At 33.9% G+C, this 18018-nt stretch overlaps 3 protein-coding genes across 6 annotated transcripts; all 3 read left to right on the plus strand.

Annotated features, from left to right (window-relative positions):
• Window positions 1–977: 977 nt before the first annotated feature.
• LOC133682411 (protein phosphatase 2C 32-like) lies at window positions 978–7119 on the plus strand. Of its 4 annotated transcripts, XM_062105750.1 has the most exons (4): window positions 978–4138; window positions 4648–4761; window positions 5694–5958; window positions 6674–7119. In XM_062105750.1, exons 1-4 carry the CDS (start codon window positions 1910–1912, stop codon window positions 6790–6792), a joined length of 2727 nt encoding a protein of 908 aa, XP_061961734.1. In that variant the 5' UTR covers window positions 978–1909; the 3' UTR covers window positions 6793–7119. The 4 variants fall into 4 exon arrangements, 2 of the variants coding, with proteins under 2 accessions (XP_061961734.1, XP_061961735.1); XR_009836684.1 differs by lacking the exon at window positions 6674–7119 and having other exon boundaries at window positions 978–4173; window positions 5694–5832; XR_009836683.1 differs by lacking the exons at window positions 4648–4761; window positions 5694–5958; window positions 6674–7119 and adding exons at window positions 4310–4400; window positions 4507–4645 and having other exon boundaries at window positions 978–4173.
• A 1502-nt stretch (window positions 7120–8621) lies between these two features.
• Window positions 8622–9868, plus strand: LOC133681993 (germin-like protein subfamily 2 member 4). Its single transcript, XM_062105214.1, has 2 exons — window positions 8622–9123; window positions 9242–9868. The coding sequence occupies exons 1-2, from the start codon at window positions 9009–9011 to the stop codon at window positions 9787–9789; spliced, it is 663 nt and encodes a 220-aa protein (XP_061961198.1). The 5' UTR covers window positions 8622–9008; the 3' UTR covers window positions 9790–9868.
• Window positions 9869–13265: 3397 nt separating this feature from the next.
• On the plus strand, window positions 13266–16107 carry LOC133681478 (uncharacterized). Its single transcript, XM_062104527.1, is given in 7 exon segments — window positions 13266–13395; window positions 14297–14343; window positions 14438–14584; window positions 14828–14901; window positions 14995–15057; window positions 15059–15132; window positions 15806–16107. Coding segments are annotated over 6 exon segments (426 nt in total). The 5' UTR covers window positions 13266–13395; window positions 14297–14307; the 3' UTR covers window positions 15838–16107.
• Window positions 16108–18018: the final 1911 nt, after the last annotated feature.

Raw genomic sequence — 18018 nt, forward strand, 5'->3', positions numbered from 1 at the left:
AATGGATAAATTTGAGAACCAAGTTGACTTTTTCATTTTTTTTTATTAAATCTGAAAGAATCAAATAAATGGTCTTAAAAAGGAGTGTGTTATCAATGATATTGATTAAAATCTTAACCAAAATCTGTGAAAATGATTAAAAACCCTACACATGCAATGCTGATTCAAAAAGAAAAAAAGAAGGCATTTAAAATTAGATTGGCATCGTATCTAGTCCAAAAAGGGCTTAAAAACACTAATCTACATCAATACCATAATAGATTTGTTCTAAATTCTAAAATCTTCCATAGATTTGTATATGAGAGTATGGTTATATTTATTTTTTAAAGTATTTTTTATTTAAAAATGTATCAAAATAATATTTTTTTATATTTTTTTAAAATTATTTTTGACATCAGCGCATTAAAATAATCTAAAAACACTAAATATTAATTTAAAGTAAAAATAATCAAAAATAATCAAAAAAATATTTTTAAAACATAAAACAAATACAATTTCTATTTTTTAGTGCTTCCATGAAGATATCTCCTACAAATATTTTATTATCCGACCTAAAAATATCATCAATTATAATTATAATATAAATTTAAATTTAAAATTTAAAATGGTGGCTCCACTTGCTCATTTATTGTTTATTTTGTTTTGTAATGAGTATGATAATAATTGAGGCAGTGTTTGAGATTATAATATTAATTGTTTTTAAAGTGTTTTTTAGTTAAAATTAAATTAAAATAATAATTTTTTATTTTTTTATAATTTATTCAAAACAATACAGAATTATAAAAAAATTAATCTAAAAAAATAATATTAAAAAGCATTTTTTTGAATGAAAAAACGAACTCTCTCGCATAGTGCCAATATATTGACTTTAACAGTCACAGTACACCACCGATCATTTGCCACGAAAACCTATTTAGAAAAAAAAAAAAAAAACATACTTACAAATTGCAAAAGAAAAACCAATCCAATGGTAGTACGACAACAATAACAGGCTCAAGTCTCGACTTTTCAACTCAGCTAAAGAATTTGTTTTTTTTTTTTTTTAATTTATTAAACCCTCCCAAACCATTTGAAAACCCCAAGAAAGAGAGAGACCCCCTCTCCTTGATGAACTCAATGCTTTGATTCCTCATCATCACACCGAATCCCAAATTTTTTACTTTCATTTTTAATCAACACTCACTCACTAATAAAAAAAAACAAACAAATACCCTCATTTCCTCCCTAGCTGCTTCTCCACAATCTCCATCCTTGAACTCTAAAACTTCCCTCTTCTTTTCTTCTCTCCTTTTTGTTCCGGGCTACTTTTGAACAGTAGATTTTTTAATTTTTTTTGCTATTGTATATAAATAGTTTGCGTGATTGAATCATGAGGGATAAATTCAATCTGGGTTTTTGGTTTTTCATCCGGGGACTTTTTCAGATTCCATTTATTACAAGAAAAGAGGAGAATCTAGTCTAGTGTTTCATGGGTTTTGTATCTCGTGTGTTCCATTTACTGTCTCTTTTAAGACATCTCTCTTAGATCTGTTTGCTGCCGTATTTGATCCCCTGCTTTACTCACGCTCTACCTCTCCCTTCCAAGGTTAGATCATCACATTTCACGCCTCGTATCTATTAATTTATATAGTTTTCTTGATGTTGTAATCCAGTTCGCCGTTTATACTAGCTATAGTTTAAATATTTATAGTTTTTCAGACACAAGGGTTTCGGGTTTTTATTGCTTTTGGAGTATGATAATTTGATGATGTGCAGATACTTGAAAAGTTATAAGGTGGTTGGGAGGTTTCATGGGTTTTTGGGATTTTGTTTGAGTTTCTTTATGTTGTATGTGCTTATGGTGCGAAGTGAGATAAGCCCTCCATGTAAGAGGTCTTGTAAGCCTTTTTTGTGAGGTCTGTATTGCAAAATGGGTAACGGCACTTCTCGTGTCGTGGGTTGTTTTGCTTTTAATGGCAAGAATGGTGTTGATTTAGAGTTTTTAGAGCCATTGGATGAAGGGTTAGGCCATTCATTTTGCTATGTTAGGCCACCTATTTTTGACTCCCCTGCCATTACCCCCTCAAACTCTGAGAGGTTTACTGTTGATTCCAGTACTCTAGATTCTGAAACATTAAGTGGTTCTTTTAGACATGATATCATAGATGATCCCTCGGGTTTGCATAGACAAAACAAGACTTTCCCTGAAACTACATTTAAAACGATATCTGGGGCATCAGTTAGTGCCAATGTTTCAACTGCTAGGAGTAACCAGAGTGCATTGTTTGCTGGTGAAATGCAAGAGCCAGCTGCTTCATTCGAGAGCACCTCATCTTTTTCTGCAATTCCTCTGCAGCCATTGCCTCGTGGCTCTGGACCTTTGAATGGCTTTATGTCCGGTCCTCTTGAGAGAGGATTTGCTTCAGGTCCTTTAGATAAGGGTGGTGGTTTTATGTCTGGACCTATTGAGAAGGGGGTAATGTCAGGTCCTCTTGATGTCACTGACAAATCCAACTTCTCCGCTCCACTTGCACGTGGTCGTCGAAGACCCCGCTTTCAGCGTTTAGTGAGGAGTGTGAGTGGACCTATGAAAAACACTCTATCACGAACATTATCAAGACATTTGATGGGTTCAGGTTGGATGCAGAGGTTTTTTTTGCACCCGGTAACCCAATTGGCTTGGCAGGTTAGGGAGCCAAAGTTTCGTCCAGAAGCCTCAAGGAACTGTCTTGAAGGAGGGCCATCAGAGAGCGAGTACGTGGACATTTGCAACTTACAATGGGCTCATGGCAAGGCTGGGGAAGACAGGGTTCATGTTGTACTTTGTGATGAGCAGGGATGGCTGTTTATTGGGATATATGATGGCTTTAGTGGTCCAGATGCACCAGATTTTCTGATGAGCCATCTTCATAGAGCTATTGACAGGGAGTTAGAAGGACTGCTGTGGGATTATGAAGATAAATCTTCCAATGATCCAATAAAACCTAAACTGTCCAAGAGTGGACTTGCTGAGGCAGGTTCAGAGTGCAGCAAGCAAGAGCAGCCTAACACGAGTCAAACAACCTCTTGCAGCTTAAACAACATGTGTAGTCCTGGAGATGTTGGGGGCCAATCTTCTAATTGTGAGATTGTGGATGAAATTGATGCTAGGGGCTGTCAGCAGCAATCTTCTAATTGTGAAAAGCCTAGCAGCTTGGGCCCTGCTTCTGCCTCTATTCCAACTGCCAACTTGACTGGCAAAGGAAGGAAAAGCGTTCGGCTTTACGAGCTGCTGCAGATGGAATCATGCGACGGTTCAGGTTCTGCATCATTCTCAGTGGTTAAAAGCCAAAGAAGCAGATCATGGAATTGTCAACCAAGCTCAGATGCTTTGGATTTTGATCAAACTTTGCGAAAAGAACCGTCGAGATCCTCCTCATTGGATAACTGCAGAGGAGAAGGTTTTAGTCATCGAGGTGAAGATCCCACGACATCTGGAGAAGATGGAGGGATTGGCCTTCAATCTGGTAATCAGGGAGGTGGAGCTGATCTTTCTGTTTCTGTTCAAAGACAGAGTACAAGAAAGTTTGTTATCAGCTCAAAGATCCGAAAAATGTATCGGAAGCAGAAGTCCTTGCGTAAGAAACTCTTTCCTTGGAGTTATGATTGGCATAGAGAGGAGATTTGTGCTGATGAGAGAGTGGTGGAACCCTCTAGACCTATTAGGAGATGGAAAACAGGAATTGTTGACCACGATGCAGTTTTGAGAGCAATGGCTCGGGGACTTCAACACACTGAAGAGCAATATATGGAAATGGTGGAAAAGGACCTTGATAGAAATGCAGAGCTTGCTTTGATGGGATCATGTGTTCTAGTGATGTTAATGAAGGATCAAGATGTGTATGTCATGAACCTTGGGGATAGCCGTGCAATATTAGCACAAGAACGACCCAATGATCGTCATCCTAATCCAACTTTGGCGAAGGATGACATGAGGTATAAGAATAGATCCCGAGAGTTTCTAGTACGTATGGAGCTGGACAGAATCTCAGAGGAGTCTCCAATGCATAATCATAACAGTCAGGTTAATATGATCAACAAGAACAGAGAGATCTCTATTTGCAGATTGAAGATGAGGGCAGTTCAGCTTTCAACTGATCACAGCACGAGTATTGAAGAGGTGTGCTTCTTGAAATTTTCAATATGGCTAATATTGTGAGTGTTCCACAGATGATTATCTATATGTTGGACCTTTGTATGTTCATTTACTGTACTATCCATCAATTGCATCATGAGTTAGAATAAACCTGAAAATCCCCAGCATGTATTTATTCATTTTGAGTATCAACAGGATAGAATACCCATGGCAACTCCAGTGATTCGCCATTTGCTTAAACATCAGGTCACTTTCTTTTACCGGTTTTGAAAGATGTGAAGCAAAGGTATCGTATTTCCAAGTCCATGCTAGGTGCAGCAATATCTGAATGATTTAAGCTAAAATGTCTACCAACCAGTTGCCTAACTGATTGTTGGTTAATACCATTTCAGGCATAAGCTTCTGGTTTAAGGATTTTCATAGAGCTATAAACATTAAAACATCCAATGGATCAGTGAAAAAGAGTTTATTGCAACACTTTGATCATGTTATGCTGTAATTGAAAATGGATCTTGAATTCTTGCGTGCTTCAGGAAGTGCTTAGAATAAAGGCAGAACATCCTGATGACAACCAAGCGATTTTAAACGATCGAGTGAAGGGACAATTGAAAGTAACCAGAGCTTTCGGTGCTGGATTTTTGAAGAAGGTCAGTCATTGTGCAGCCTTGACCACTTTTCTCTGTTTGTATCTCTAGGTACTTTGAGCTTTTCAAAAATTTGGAAACACAAATTGCTATTTGTTAACAATTCATCAATTTTGATAATTTATTAACTTGACATGTCTACAAATGTTCACATATACATTTCCATCTACATTCTATAAGATAGGCATGCTGGTCTGGGCCAGAAGTGAGTTGAATCTTATAATTACAAGGAGTTAAAAAGCCAAATCAGGGTACCATAGTGATGCCATGATCAACTCATGTTGCTGGATGATATCTGCGCTATGGAGGAAGGTTGAAATTAGTATTTGCCATCCCACAGCAATGACTTGATGAACTCATCTGTTAGGTTAAATTTGCGTGGCGAATTCATTTGTTGCAGGCATCATAGAGTTTGCAGGATTATGAAGGGTTGTGGGGAGGGGAGCTTCTTTAATGTTCTATCATGTTGACAATCAAGAAGCTGTGTACTGACATATTGATTGTTGAAACAAGGGAGTACCGGATGGGTGTTGGGATTGGATTTGGAATACTCATGTTTACAAGTTATTTGTAGTTTAGTTTGAAGTCTTATTCTTCCCTGTAGCATTTCAGTGGAGGGGATGCAAAAAATGTTAAGCTTGAAAACTTTGTTGAACACTTAGTTGCATACTTCATTGTGAGTTCTGCTGTTTGCACATTGATAATTATTCTTCACACTATTCAGCTAAATTTGAAAATGAGCTTCATACTTTGCTTGTGCAAATATCTTTCTCATCAAATGAACGCTTTATGTGCAATAATTTACTTCTACTAACAGCTTCCCATGTTTAGCAAATCATGAATTTATGTAAACAGTCAGCGTCATTTGCTAACTTTACGCCTTGTCTTATTTGTTTATTCTTTTGTTTATTAACCTTTTTGGATGCTGGTTGCAGCCATCTTGTAATGAAGCTCTGCTAGAGATTTTTCGGATCGCTTATGTAGGAACTAATCCCTATGTAAGCTGCATTCCTTCTTTAGTTCACCACCGACTCTCCTCAAGCGATCGATTCTTAGTTCTCTCCTCTGATGGGCTTTACCAGTACTTCAGCAATGAAGAGGTGGTTGCTCATGTCACATGGTTCATGGAAAATGTCCCTGAAGGTGATCCTGCACAGTATCTCATTGCAGAACTTCTCTTCCGTGCTGCCAAAAAGAATGGTTAGTTGAATAAACTTCCTACCTGTCTTATTAATTTCATACCGAGAGATGAAATCTCCTGATCTTCTGTTTTTTTTTTTAAAAAAAGTTTTGATGGGATAGAGGTGATACCTTCTAGGAAACTTAGGTTTGTAACGTCTCTATCTGATTTTCGAACTTGCTCATTTAATCTACCAAGCTGTGGCCCTGTAGTTTTTATTTGCGAAGCTCTGCAAAACAGTACTTGACAGGTTGGTGTAATTCAGTTAAAAAAGGAGAGGATGGAGTCATTGAACAAGGCATTCAGCTAAAAATAAAAACAAATGCATACTGCACCTTAAATTATTAAAGATCCAACCCACTTTGAAAATCTGGCATAAATTCATTGGCATGGTTACTAAATCAATTATCAGGAGTGCGTTCAAATTTTTTATTCAATAACTAAACTGTCACCTAATGTGGTTAATCAAATCACCAGCGCAGTGTCTGGCTGCCATAATTTCAGTTGAAAAGGCAGAATGTCGAAGTTCTGTAGAGTTTTTGCTCAAATTTTCAATTACAACTGTCAAGGAAGAGCACACCCCATTAGATCTTTGCCCTTGACATGGGTATTCAAGTGAAATCATAATCTTTCTTATACCTTTGCTATTTACGAGTTTGAATCCATATCCATACTTCCTCTCCGCAAATTGAAGTCTTCAGCAATTCTCTGATTGTCTTTTATTGGTGGTTACAGGAATGGATTTTCATGAATTGCTGGATATTCCTCATGGGGACAGACGTAAATATCATGATGATGTCTCTGTTATGGTGGTTTCTCTAGAGGGAGGAGAAATTTGGAGATCTTCTGGATAATTGTTTTCAGTTTACGCGTATTGCCTCAACAATGTAAACATTTTCAAGGGGGTGGTAACCGTCTCTGCAATTCAGAATTTAGAAATCAGTGATGACATTCTCAGGAATATAATTTTTTCCTCCTGTCATTTCCTTTCTTCATCCAGTGATAGTTCAAGGAGGGCAAAAAAATCACCAGCCCATGCTGCTAGAATGTTGCAATCGATGCCCCTTGAAGTTTCCAGTATATCCATTTATTTTGTTTGCCGCCTCCATCATTAAAGTCCTTTTTGTATTTCCTTTCTCCTTGGAATGGTATATAAGATGATTAAAGATTTATTTCCCGCACTCCTACTCCGACCTCACCTCTTTTATCCTTTTCTGGCGGTTAATATTTTTCATTTCTCCATTCCCACGTTCACCAAATTCTCCCTGAAACGGCCCTTGTATTATCTGATGTATTGAAAGCTAGGCAGAGGAAGCCTGGTTTAAATGGATTACAATTGTTTTGGTCCTCTAGGTTTTCGTTGATAAATTAAGATTCGTTAATGTTAAAGGAAAGCCCTTTAATTTATACTTTCCACTGCGTTCCGATGGATATTCTCCTACTCCTATCACCTTCACATGCAGAAACTGGTCTTTAGTTTTTTAACTCTTGGATGCTCAGATGCTGGGGTTTCTCACCATGTCCTTAGCAAATAATAACTCGCAATCCACGGATATGCAAGGTAGCTTCACCTGCTTGATTGTTTCTAAATTCTAGTTCTTTCTTCTTCTTTTTTTGCTTTGAAAAGCATTCATTCACTTTAAAAAACATCCATTATCACAGTAATATCACAATCTTAAACATTACTACAGGGGGAGGGTTCTTGCTTGCAGGGTGTCTATAGCGTGAGAGAATGTTTTCAACAGATACTGGCTAGTTTACTCAAATGTGTTTTATTTTTTGGTGGCCCATTTGCTATAGGTCCAATTCTGCACAGACAAATTGGGTAGAGGCCTAATGCCTATTCTTTGGGCACTCCGAACTCCTGAGTTGGACTCTCCCGCTCCCCGATACCCATGTTCTATATTGGTTTTTTCTTTTCTTTTATCTTCTTTTGTCGGTGGAGTAGCTCGATGGCCCTCTCTCAATCCCTACGGCCTTTATACTTTACGTCGCTACATGGGAGCAAAAAGCATTGTGAGCTTACTTACCGTGAAGTGTTTCTTTCGTGGTGTATGAAGGAGAATTGAACTTTGACGATATAGACTGGAAATAAGGTAACCGGTGCCTTATTAGACACTAGATGTCTTTTGTCTGTGCACATTTAGTATTTTGCAAGGCTTGTGGCCATAGCAATTGCTCGAAAGACTTCTCCCACCTACACTTTTGTCGCCAGAAGTTACGTGAGGCGAGATGCAATTTTTTTCTTTAATATTACCTTTAATTTTTTCATAAAGACGGGCATTATTCGGGTTGCTTTATGGAAAGCAAGTGACAAGGGGACCTCATGAGCAGAGACGACAGAAAAGAGAAAACCCGAGTTTAAAAGATAGTCCATGCTTCATGGATTGGGCCATCCAACCACTGAAACAGGGCTGGTTAACACAAACCCTTTTTAATTTTTTATTTATTTATCGAGCTACACATGAATTTCCAAAAAGAAAAGACTAAAGTGCGGTGGTAGAGCTGTCCCATCTCAAGGGCCCAATTTCCTTGTTTCTTGTTTGGTGCTGGTAAGTGTTGTTTTTTTAAGGCCTTTTTCGACTCTCCCAGTCCCAATTTCCCATGTATCATGTGGACCCAGAGGCCGAAGCACCCATGACCCATCTGTCACCTAATCTTTGAAAGCTTTCTTTTTTCGCTTCACAGTTAATAACCTGTTCGTTCAAGCTCTTAATTAATTTAGAAGCTAATTGAGGTATGCATTTCTTTTATAGCTTCCCTTCTTAATAAATTTCTTTGACCCACAAAAAACCCAGATTCTGATTGTGGTCTAAGTAGAATAGAAAAATCGTTTCCTGTATTTGAAATTGCTTTGCAGTTAAGTTGAAGGCCTTCTAGTTTCCATGCCTTTGTATCACCCCCGTCCCTTTCTCCAAACAACCATATGTAGAATCATTTTTTTATGCTCAAGACAGAGACTATAAAGTATAGCAAGTGCTTCCACATCGAGACCAGAGCTGTAACTGTTCTTCCTTTGCATCATAATAACTCAAGTCTCCTTGATAGATAGCTGCACCACCCTTCTCCAATGCAAGAAATGGCAGCTATTGTCACATATCTAGTCATCTTTACTGTCATCTCCAGCGCCCTTGCATCTGATCCTGACATGCTTCAAGACCTCTGTGTGGCTAATACTCATGCAGGTATGTTTCATGTAGCCTTGTTTAGAATTGGTTCTCCCTGCTTTTAGAACACTGCCATGATCTTCGTACAAAGACTCGACTGGCATGATTAAATCTGATAAGATACTTAATTTTGCAGGAATTAAAGTGAACGGGTTTACATGCAAGGCTGAGGGAAATGTTACTGAAGCTGATTTTTTCTTTGACGGTCTGGCCAAACCAGGAAAAGTGAACAATTCAGTAGGATCACTTGTAACAGGAGCCAATGTTGAGAAAATCCCAGGCCTAAACACACTAGGCGTGTCACTGTCACGTATTGACTATGCACCTGATGGCCTTAACCCGCCTCACACTCACCCCCGAGCCACCGAAATGATCTTTGTTTTGGAAGGTGAATTGGATGTTGGATTCATCACCACTGCAAACAAGTTGATCTCAAAGACTGTCAAGAAAGGCGAGGTCTTTGTGTTCCCCAGAGGTCTAGTTCATTTCCAGAAGAACAATGGCGACAAAGAAGCCTCTGTGATTGCAGCATTCAATAGTCAGTTGCCTGGTACTCAGTCCATTGCCATGACATTGTTTACTTCAACCCCAGCAGTTCCTGACAATGTCTTGACTAAAGCTTTCCAAGTTGGCACCAAGGAGATTGACAAGATCAAAACCAAGCTTGCCCCCAAGAAGTCCTAATTTTGTTTCTTTTTTTATAAAAAAATTATCTATTTCATATTGTGCACGATGAAGTCTCTATGGTATTGATATTACTCTCTCTCTCTCTCTCTCTCTCTCTCTCTCTCTCTATATATATATATATATATATATATATATATATCCTGAATGGAAGAATGCAATTGAATATCAATTGATTTTAGCATCACTTGAAAATAAGAGCAAGAGAAATAATGATACCATCACGGGATTATGAGCTAAGTTACAATAAACATTATTAGGAGTCCAATATGGTTTGACTTGGAAGTTACAATTCTCCTTTTATTTTGATTTGGGGCGTTAGGTGTGACATAAGACACCCTACCATAATTTCTTGTGCCTAGGTGTCACCTTTAATGCCTAGCCTTTTTGGAAATAAATATGCCTTTTAAGTTATTAATTTCAATGCATGAAAGTTGACTTTAGAATACCATATTTTTAAAATAATAATAAAATACTTATTGGTATTCGAAAACACTTGCATTTTATCTCTTTTATTCTTTAAAATAAAAAGATGATGTTTGTGTTTAATAAAATGAATTGAAAAATATATAAACTGATATATCATTAAAAAAAAATATTAATACTAATAAAAAAATTAAGTGAAAGGTTAATCTTCTTTGTAAGAAGTAAAAAATGAAAGGCTTTTTGATTTTTTTTAATTTAATTACATCACAATTAAAATGGATTTTCATTAAAAATAAAGTGATTTAGATTTTGTAAACGAGTCTTGATTGTGTCTAATATGTTGGTTTTATTTAAATTAGATGATAAAAAATAAATAACTATAGTAAACGGATAAAAACAAAAGTGATCACAATAACTTGAAAAAAAAACTTTAAAAATGATAAAATTGGATAAAATAAAAGGGAACCTAGCCAAAGTCAACCTAGGTTAGCATGATGCACATATAACCGAGTAATAAGAGGCAAGCCAGATTGAATTAACTAGTAAAATTCACGATTCAAGTCATGAAAATAAGATAACTCTATATAAAAAAATCAAAGAAATCACAAAACCAATTTTATATATATATATATATATATATATATATATATATATATAAACTAATGTTAGACAATAAAATAAAATAAAAATAAGTAAAAAAATTGTCAATTCAAGTTAACTTTTTAAACTCATAACTATGAAAAACATCGAGTAATGAAATTGTGAAAAATAATTAATTATAAAAAAGAATTCAAAACAAAAATAGCAACTAAAGAGTGAAGACAAAAATTAAAATGAAAAACAAGTTAGAGGGTAGATAGAAATTTTTTATTAAAGGGTGAAATTGAAAAGAAAAATAATTTTAACAAAATGACAAAAAAACCAAAACAATGAGAACTAAAGTGAAAAAACTAATATATCATAAATTTGAATCAAATGATAAAATTAAAAACCAATCAATTTTTTACAAAAAGTCAAGAAAAAAAAGAGAGAACCAAAGTTAAAAAAACAATACATGACAAGTTGGGATTAAAATAAAATTAAAAAAAAATCAAAACTTTACAAAAGAGCTAAGAACAAAAAATTAGCAATCAATAGAGCACTGACCAAATCCAAAGAAAAAATAAATTAAGAGGCTACTTTGTAAATTTAGAATGTTATGCACAAAAATTAAAGAGAAGAAATAAAAAGAAAAGCGAAAAAAAAAATCATCAGTGCCAAACTGGATGTTTGTTCACAGCACATGTTAGCCCGTGATGGAGGGGTCGGGATACATTTTAGACATTGTCATAGGAGCTGACATTTGGATTCCGAGAGATACCACATGCACTGCAATAAGATCACAGATATAACTCATGCGATGACACATGTATAACCACTTATTTTTAAAATAATATTTATTACAAATTAAAGTATCAATATTCCCTTTAATCCACTTAATTATAGAAAAAAAAAAAGTAAAATGACAAAAGTAACCCCGGATGAAAGTTGAAGGTTTTTTGTTTGCAAGGGCATCCCTGTAATTTTCTTGTGCATTTATAATTGAAAAATCCAAAAGAGCCCTCGTACAACAATTCATTATTTATTTATTTATTCTAAAAGCAATCAAGTACTTTTATTGCGCATAAAAAGGCATAAAGCCCGAACACCCCCAACATCCTTTTGTATTGAAAGAGGCAAATTCATGTTTTTTTATTGCTCTAATTCATAGTGCCATTGAATATAGAACTACAGTGTTCCATTTTGATTTATTTGTTATATTAAAATAATGTTTTGTTTTAATAGTTCGTGTGGTAATCATAATATTATTGACGTAACTTCCGCACATTTGATGCTTGATGGCGGCCTGAGACTCAATGATTGGTCTTTGCATAAAGGTAAAAATCCTTAGTAAGTTATCTATATTCAAATTAATATATTTATGATAATCTTTTCTCGTGATTTTTCCTGAATTTTGAATTCTAAAATAATAAAAAAGAGAGCAAACACACTCACCAACGAAACATCCTAAAAAATATCAAAATCCAATTCGAGAACTCTTTAATAAAAAATTATTCATAAATCATCAAGTTATTCACTACTTATTAAAAAGATAAAAATTTTCATAAAAAAAATTAAAAAAAATTGAGTTTTAGTTTAGGATTTTACTGCCTTGAAAATTCAAAATTATTCATAAAATTAATACGAATGGAAAATGTGATCCAATTAATTTATGGGTTAAAAAATAACTTAGATAATTAGTAAAAAATATAACTTGACTTAAAAAAAATTTAAGATAATATTTTTAAAAAATATATATTAAAACAACAATATATTAAAGTAAAACACACAACAATACAAGTTCTTAAACAGGAACACATAACATATACACACTCCTTATAATTTTATTCTATTTTTTCTTACGGTATATTATTCTCATATATTTATTAATTTAAAAATTAGAATATCTTCTATTTTTATAAGAGACTTGTGTTGTGGGAAAGTTTATGGGCCGGTGATCAAGTCTAATCATTTTATTAGTTTAAGATTATTGTTGTAAAAAGCTCAATTCATTTTGAGATTTTTCACAACTTCATCATATATGAATTAAATTAGTAAACAAATTCAGAATTAAAAATATATATATTATTTTTCACTATCGGATAGTAACTATAATTTATTAGTATCAAAGATAAAAGTGTCAATTTTATTACTTTCAATAATATATCATGTTTTTTTTAAAAATGATTATTAACAATCACTTCGTTGCCAGCGACAGGCTGACATCACCCACGTAAAATTGAAGAACATTACTTGAATACAAAATGCAAATACACCTTTCCAAAAATTATCCAATTGACTGAAGAAAAAAAATTATTAGCATTAATGCACTACTATTCAAAGAAAAACAAAAGAAATTGGAAAGCATTAAAACGGCATAGTTTTAACCCGAGGATAGTAGCGAATATATTTCCCGCGCATCCCGAAACGTACCAAATTGTTTTAAAAGAATTGGAAAGCTATTTCGAATCCTTCACTTCTCTAACCATAAAAACATCTCTCTCTTTCTCTGTGCCTCCCCTTCTCCGCCGGTGGCAAATTTCAGAGTTGGAGAACAATTTGCAGCCTTCAGTTTCTGTTTGAGCTGCGATTCTACTGAAGGTAAACCACGCTCTGTATATTAAATTTAAGAACAGCACTTTGTGTTTGGTCGTAGATGATCCGGTCTTGTATTAGCGATGTTTTATCGTACATCCATTTCTTTTTCCTCTCTCGAGTAGAAATATTATATATAAAAAGAATTATTAGTTATCATCAATTGCTGATATTACTTCCAATTTCTGTATAATTTAGGGTTTTGTTTTCCTTTTTCTGCCACAAGGAATTGACTCGCATTTTAATCGTCTCATCTTTTACTTATCTAGTGATCGGAATAGACAGAATCGTACTTTGTAGGATAATTATACAAATTATTGTGATTATAGCTGCGTTTAGCTTGGATTACAATAAGGTATTGTTTGGTGAATTAAGGACTTGTTGGATTTACATACAAGCAAGCAATCATTTCCATGGAAATTTTTATATCTCTTCTTTCGTTTACAATTTGATGTTTGTAATGCTCTTCTTTGCAATGATAGCTGTTATAAGTTCTGTTATAACGCGGTCCTGATTGTCTGTAATGAGTTTATAAGTGCAAGATTTTGTAAAATGCGTATGCTATCTTCTTTCTGCCTGGAATATTCGTGTTTGAATAGTGTTTAGTTGTTGATTTTATCAGCTCCATATGATTGATGCCGTGTGATTTCCACATTTATTTATACTTTCCAAACTGTTATTGAAATATGCCACTCCTGCAGTTGGCTATAGAGAAAATTACTTGAAGGTATTATTTTAAGTAACAAATATCTCATGATACTGTGTATTTGTTGAACAGATACTGTGGACATTTTCTTCGACATCCTTTCTGACCTATTTTTTCTTTTTAAATTTTTTGCATGCTTATGTGTTTCTTCCAATTTAACTATATATCTAGAACTGAGGGAACCTTATGATTTTTGACCAGCAACAACGGATATGGAAGGCGAGTCAAGGAAGCGCATGAAGCATGGTGTATGGCTGTTTGTCCTTCACTTTCCAAAGCCTTTACTTGTAATGCAAAGTTGTATTTTTTTTTGTGGCAGCTTTTGATTGTAATATTTTTCAGATAGATGAGAATGGACAAGAGGTCATAGATGGAGCAGCTCTAGTGATTGTAGAGAAGGAAGAAGCTGAGACAAACATTGTGGGATCTGAAGAGATGGAACTGAACATTGCTCACATTTTCGAAAAGATTGAACACTTCACCCAAATGGTAGTTAGCTTTCAATTCTGCTTTATTTTCGTCCCATTTCTTAGAATATTTTGTACGAAGAGCCATTGATGAATTCCTGCATGTAAAATACCTCCCTTTTTTGGTCGTCAGATGAAAAAAACCAAATGTACCAAGGGGAGGAGATAATTTATATACACCAGCAATGTCCCATTCGTTGATATTTATGTCTAGGCACTTTTGTTTCTTACTAACATTTTATACTTTTGTTATTAATTCATGTAGGTATCTGAGTTACTGGAATCAGGAAAGGCAATGTTTAAGGAGCTGAGTAATGAATTTGAAGAACGTTTGATTTCGTGAGTTCTAAATCTTATTAAATGCAATTTTATCGTTGCATCGTTGCAGCTGTGGTTATTCAATGTTTTCTATATTTTATGGTGTGGCCACAGGATACACAAGGAGCAAATGGAGAAATGGCAGGAGGAGATCAAAGAATTGAGGTTGCTTGATGCCTCAAATGAGGAGGCAAGTGGTATTCTGCACAATGCTAGATACGTGCTCCAAAACCCTCACATTGACTCTTGAAGGTAATTCTAAAGAAGAGCCCATGTAATTTTGTTCACCAGCTCAAGTGGATTTTTGGCAATGTTTTCATTATAAACACAAGTTCTTTCCCTAGAGGAAAAAAATAACTCAGAAGTACTTTGCCACGGAATTGGAGCTGCAATAGGGCTACACATCTGGCTGCTAGGCTCAGCTTGCATGGGCTTGCCTTGTGTTTGAGCCCAGTTCAGAACCTTGCCTTAAGCATTTGGTGGGCATTTGGGTGGGTGGGTGGGTGTGGGGATTTCTATTGCCTCGAAATGCCTTGAAATAGGAAGCATATTTGCAGCATATGACAAAAGTTTGTATGGTCCATTAGAGCGGAGCTAAAAGTCAGTGTGCTCATGAATTTTTTGAGGTGAAAAAAGTTAAAAGTTAGAGCAAGAGTAAAATTTATTTGTAGTCACAATGTTTTCTGGGCTGAGCTTAGAGTTAGAGTTTCAATGGTATTGTGGTGGACCTCTTACACCTGCATGTGGAATGGTTGCCTAGTTCTTGAATAAGTTAATGAGCGTAGGTGCAGCTACTCTTTTTAGCTGGGTGGCTTTCTGTGGCCTTAAAATATTGAGTATTTGTTTTGTTGCTGACTGATCCGCGGCTGTTTATTTTGTTGCAAGTGCTTTGTGGAGGAGCTGATACCCAAGTTCAAATGTACAGGTTTGGCTAGATTGTGCAGCAAGAATAAATGAATGAATGTTCCTTTGGCGCCAAAACAAGGTACCTTTCTTTTCAGTGCTGGATGTTATTAAACTAGAAGATACAGTATAGACTATCTTCTAGAATTTTTGCTGCTGCAGAAATTCTTAAGACTTTTCTCTTAGATCTATGTAAAAGGAGCTTAGGGGATACGAAGAGAGGTTCTTGTATGGTTCCTCGTATAATGTAAATGGATTAACCAATGTACTGGCTTATTCAACACTGATCCAAGAAATTTACACGCCGAAGATGCTCTTAACTTTTCTCTATTTCAGTACATATATGCCTTCTGAATTGGAAGAATGTGTACCTCAGTCAGTCCACCGATATGAAATGACTGCTGCGGCACCGAGGATGTTCTCTCTACAGTATAGCTTCTCTGTTTATTTGGTTTCTTGCAGCTACAAATCAGAAAACTCTAGTATACAAAAGTCTGCCTAACCAGGATAGCATATAGGAAAAGAATTACATGCATAGTGGATCAATTGACAATTCCCTGCCCTACCCGGCGGGATTAAAAATTTCTTGTACGTAAAAACATAACGCCAATAATTCTTCGATGTGTCATTAAACCTAATGTGGTTGAATCCGAAATCTCCTTTATACTCTTGCTTAACTTAAATTAAATTGTATAATTTTTTATTTTTTTTGACATAACTCAGTTAATTTGACAGGATAAAAAGAATTTAAATAATTAATAAAAATATAGTGTGATTTTAAAAATATTTTTAAAATGATATTTTTTTAAAAAAAAATATTAAAATTATGACACATTAAATTAATCTGAGTTAACTTAGGTTAATTTGTCAACTCGTAACTTGGATCATGAATTTCATTGAGTTTAATAATTTTTTTTTAATTTAATTATATAATTAAAAAATAAATGTTTATAAAACCGAGTATCAACTTTTTTCTAAGACTATGATAATCTTATAAAGTAAATCGAAATAAATTATAAAATCTAATTTTTAATAATTATGTTTTTTTAAATTATTTTTTATTTAATAATATGATAAAAAAATAAATACTTAAAAAATTAAGCCAACCCCATGCTAGTATGTTTTTTTAATATTATGATAACAATATACAGAATAAATTAAAATTAATCTTGAAACTCAATTCATATTAATTATATTTTTTCAAAATTATTTTTTATTTAATAATATGATAAATAATTTATTTACTTAATAATATAATAAAAAATAAACTATTGTAAACTTAGCATTATCTTTAATGCTAGAATGTTTTTTCAAGACAATAATAACATAATAACCTGTATAAAAAAATCAAAATAAATAAAAAATTTAATTTTTAATAAACTTAATATTAAAATATAAAAATAAAAAAAGAGTAAAAAACAGAAGCTTCCAGTTAGCAGAAACATGTGAGGAGAAGAGTAGCGGTTTTTCCTTGTCAATTACTTCTTGTTAATAGCTATTTCGAAAATGAGAATTGTGTTGAGAGGAATAGCGATTTTGACAACAATGCTTGCGATTATAATTTATTGTCTGATTGGAAGAAAATTAGTGGCATCCCAACTGTACGTAAGTACAACGTAATAACTTTGGATCTCGTCCAAATTTCAGAAAACTTGAACCGACATACGCTTGAATTCTCTCGATCACCATCCCCCATTTATGACTGTTTTATAATCCTAAAATATATTCAACTGATTAGTATGTAACTGGATGTGTGCCCGTGATTCGTCACGAGCCGAGCAAAATTTATACTAACAGCAAATAATTTTTTTAAAAACAATATTAGGGTAAAAAAATTCAATTTCCATAAATAAACTAACAAAAATATTCATATTTAAACCTACCCATATTATCAAACAACCCAATATTAACTTAATATATATATTAAAAAAAAATCCCTAAAAAACTCAACTTAAATCTTTAATCTTTTAAAACTTGTATCTCGATGAATCATGAACTTAAATTCAATAAAAAAACTTATTTCTTGTAATGAAATCGTTAAAAATATTATTAAAAAAAAACCTTGTAAAAAAAAAAGAGCAAAGAAAAAATTCCAAGAGAATGAAATTTGTAAAAAAATAAACAATTTAAAAATAAACATAAACAAAATAAATAGCTATTAAAATAATAAAAATCAATCTTGAAAGAAAATAAAATAATAAAGGTGTAATTAAAAAATATTTGTAATTCCATAAA

The sequence above is a fragment of the Populus nigra genome, chromosome 2, assembly GCF_951802175.1.
Source record: "Populus nigra chromosome 2, ddPopNigr1.1, whole genome shotgun sequence".
Taxonomy (NCBI): domain Eukaryota; kingdom Viridiplantae; phylum Streptophyta; class Magnoliopsida; order Malpighiales; family Salicaceae; genus Populus; species Populus nigra.

Coding starts and splice junctions, on each gene's coding strand:
- LOC133682411 (XM_062105750.1), top strand. CDS start 1,910: ATGGGTAACGGCACTTCTCGTGTCGTGGGTTGTTTTGCTTTTAATGGC. Junction 4,139..4,647: donor ACAGCACGAGTATTGAAGAG/GTGTGCTTCTTG, acceptor TGCGTGCTTCAG/GAAGTGCTTAGAATAAAGGC. Junction 4,762..5,693: donor GTGCTGGATTTTTGAAGAAG/GTCAGTCATTGT, acceptor TGCTGGTTGCAG/CCATCTTGTAATGAAGCTCT.
- LOC133681993 (XM_062105214.1), top strand. CDS start 9,009: ATGCAAGAAATGGCAGCTATTGTCACATATCTAGTCATCTTTACTGTC. Junction 9,124..9,241: donor TGTGGCTAATACTCATGCAG/GTATGTTTCATG, acceptor TTAATTTTGCAG/GAATTAAAGTGAACGGGTTT.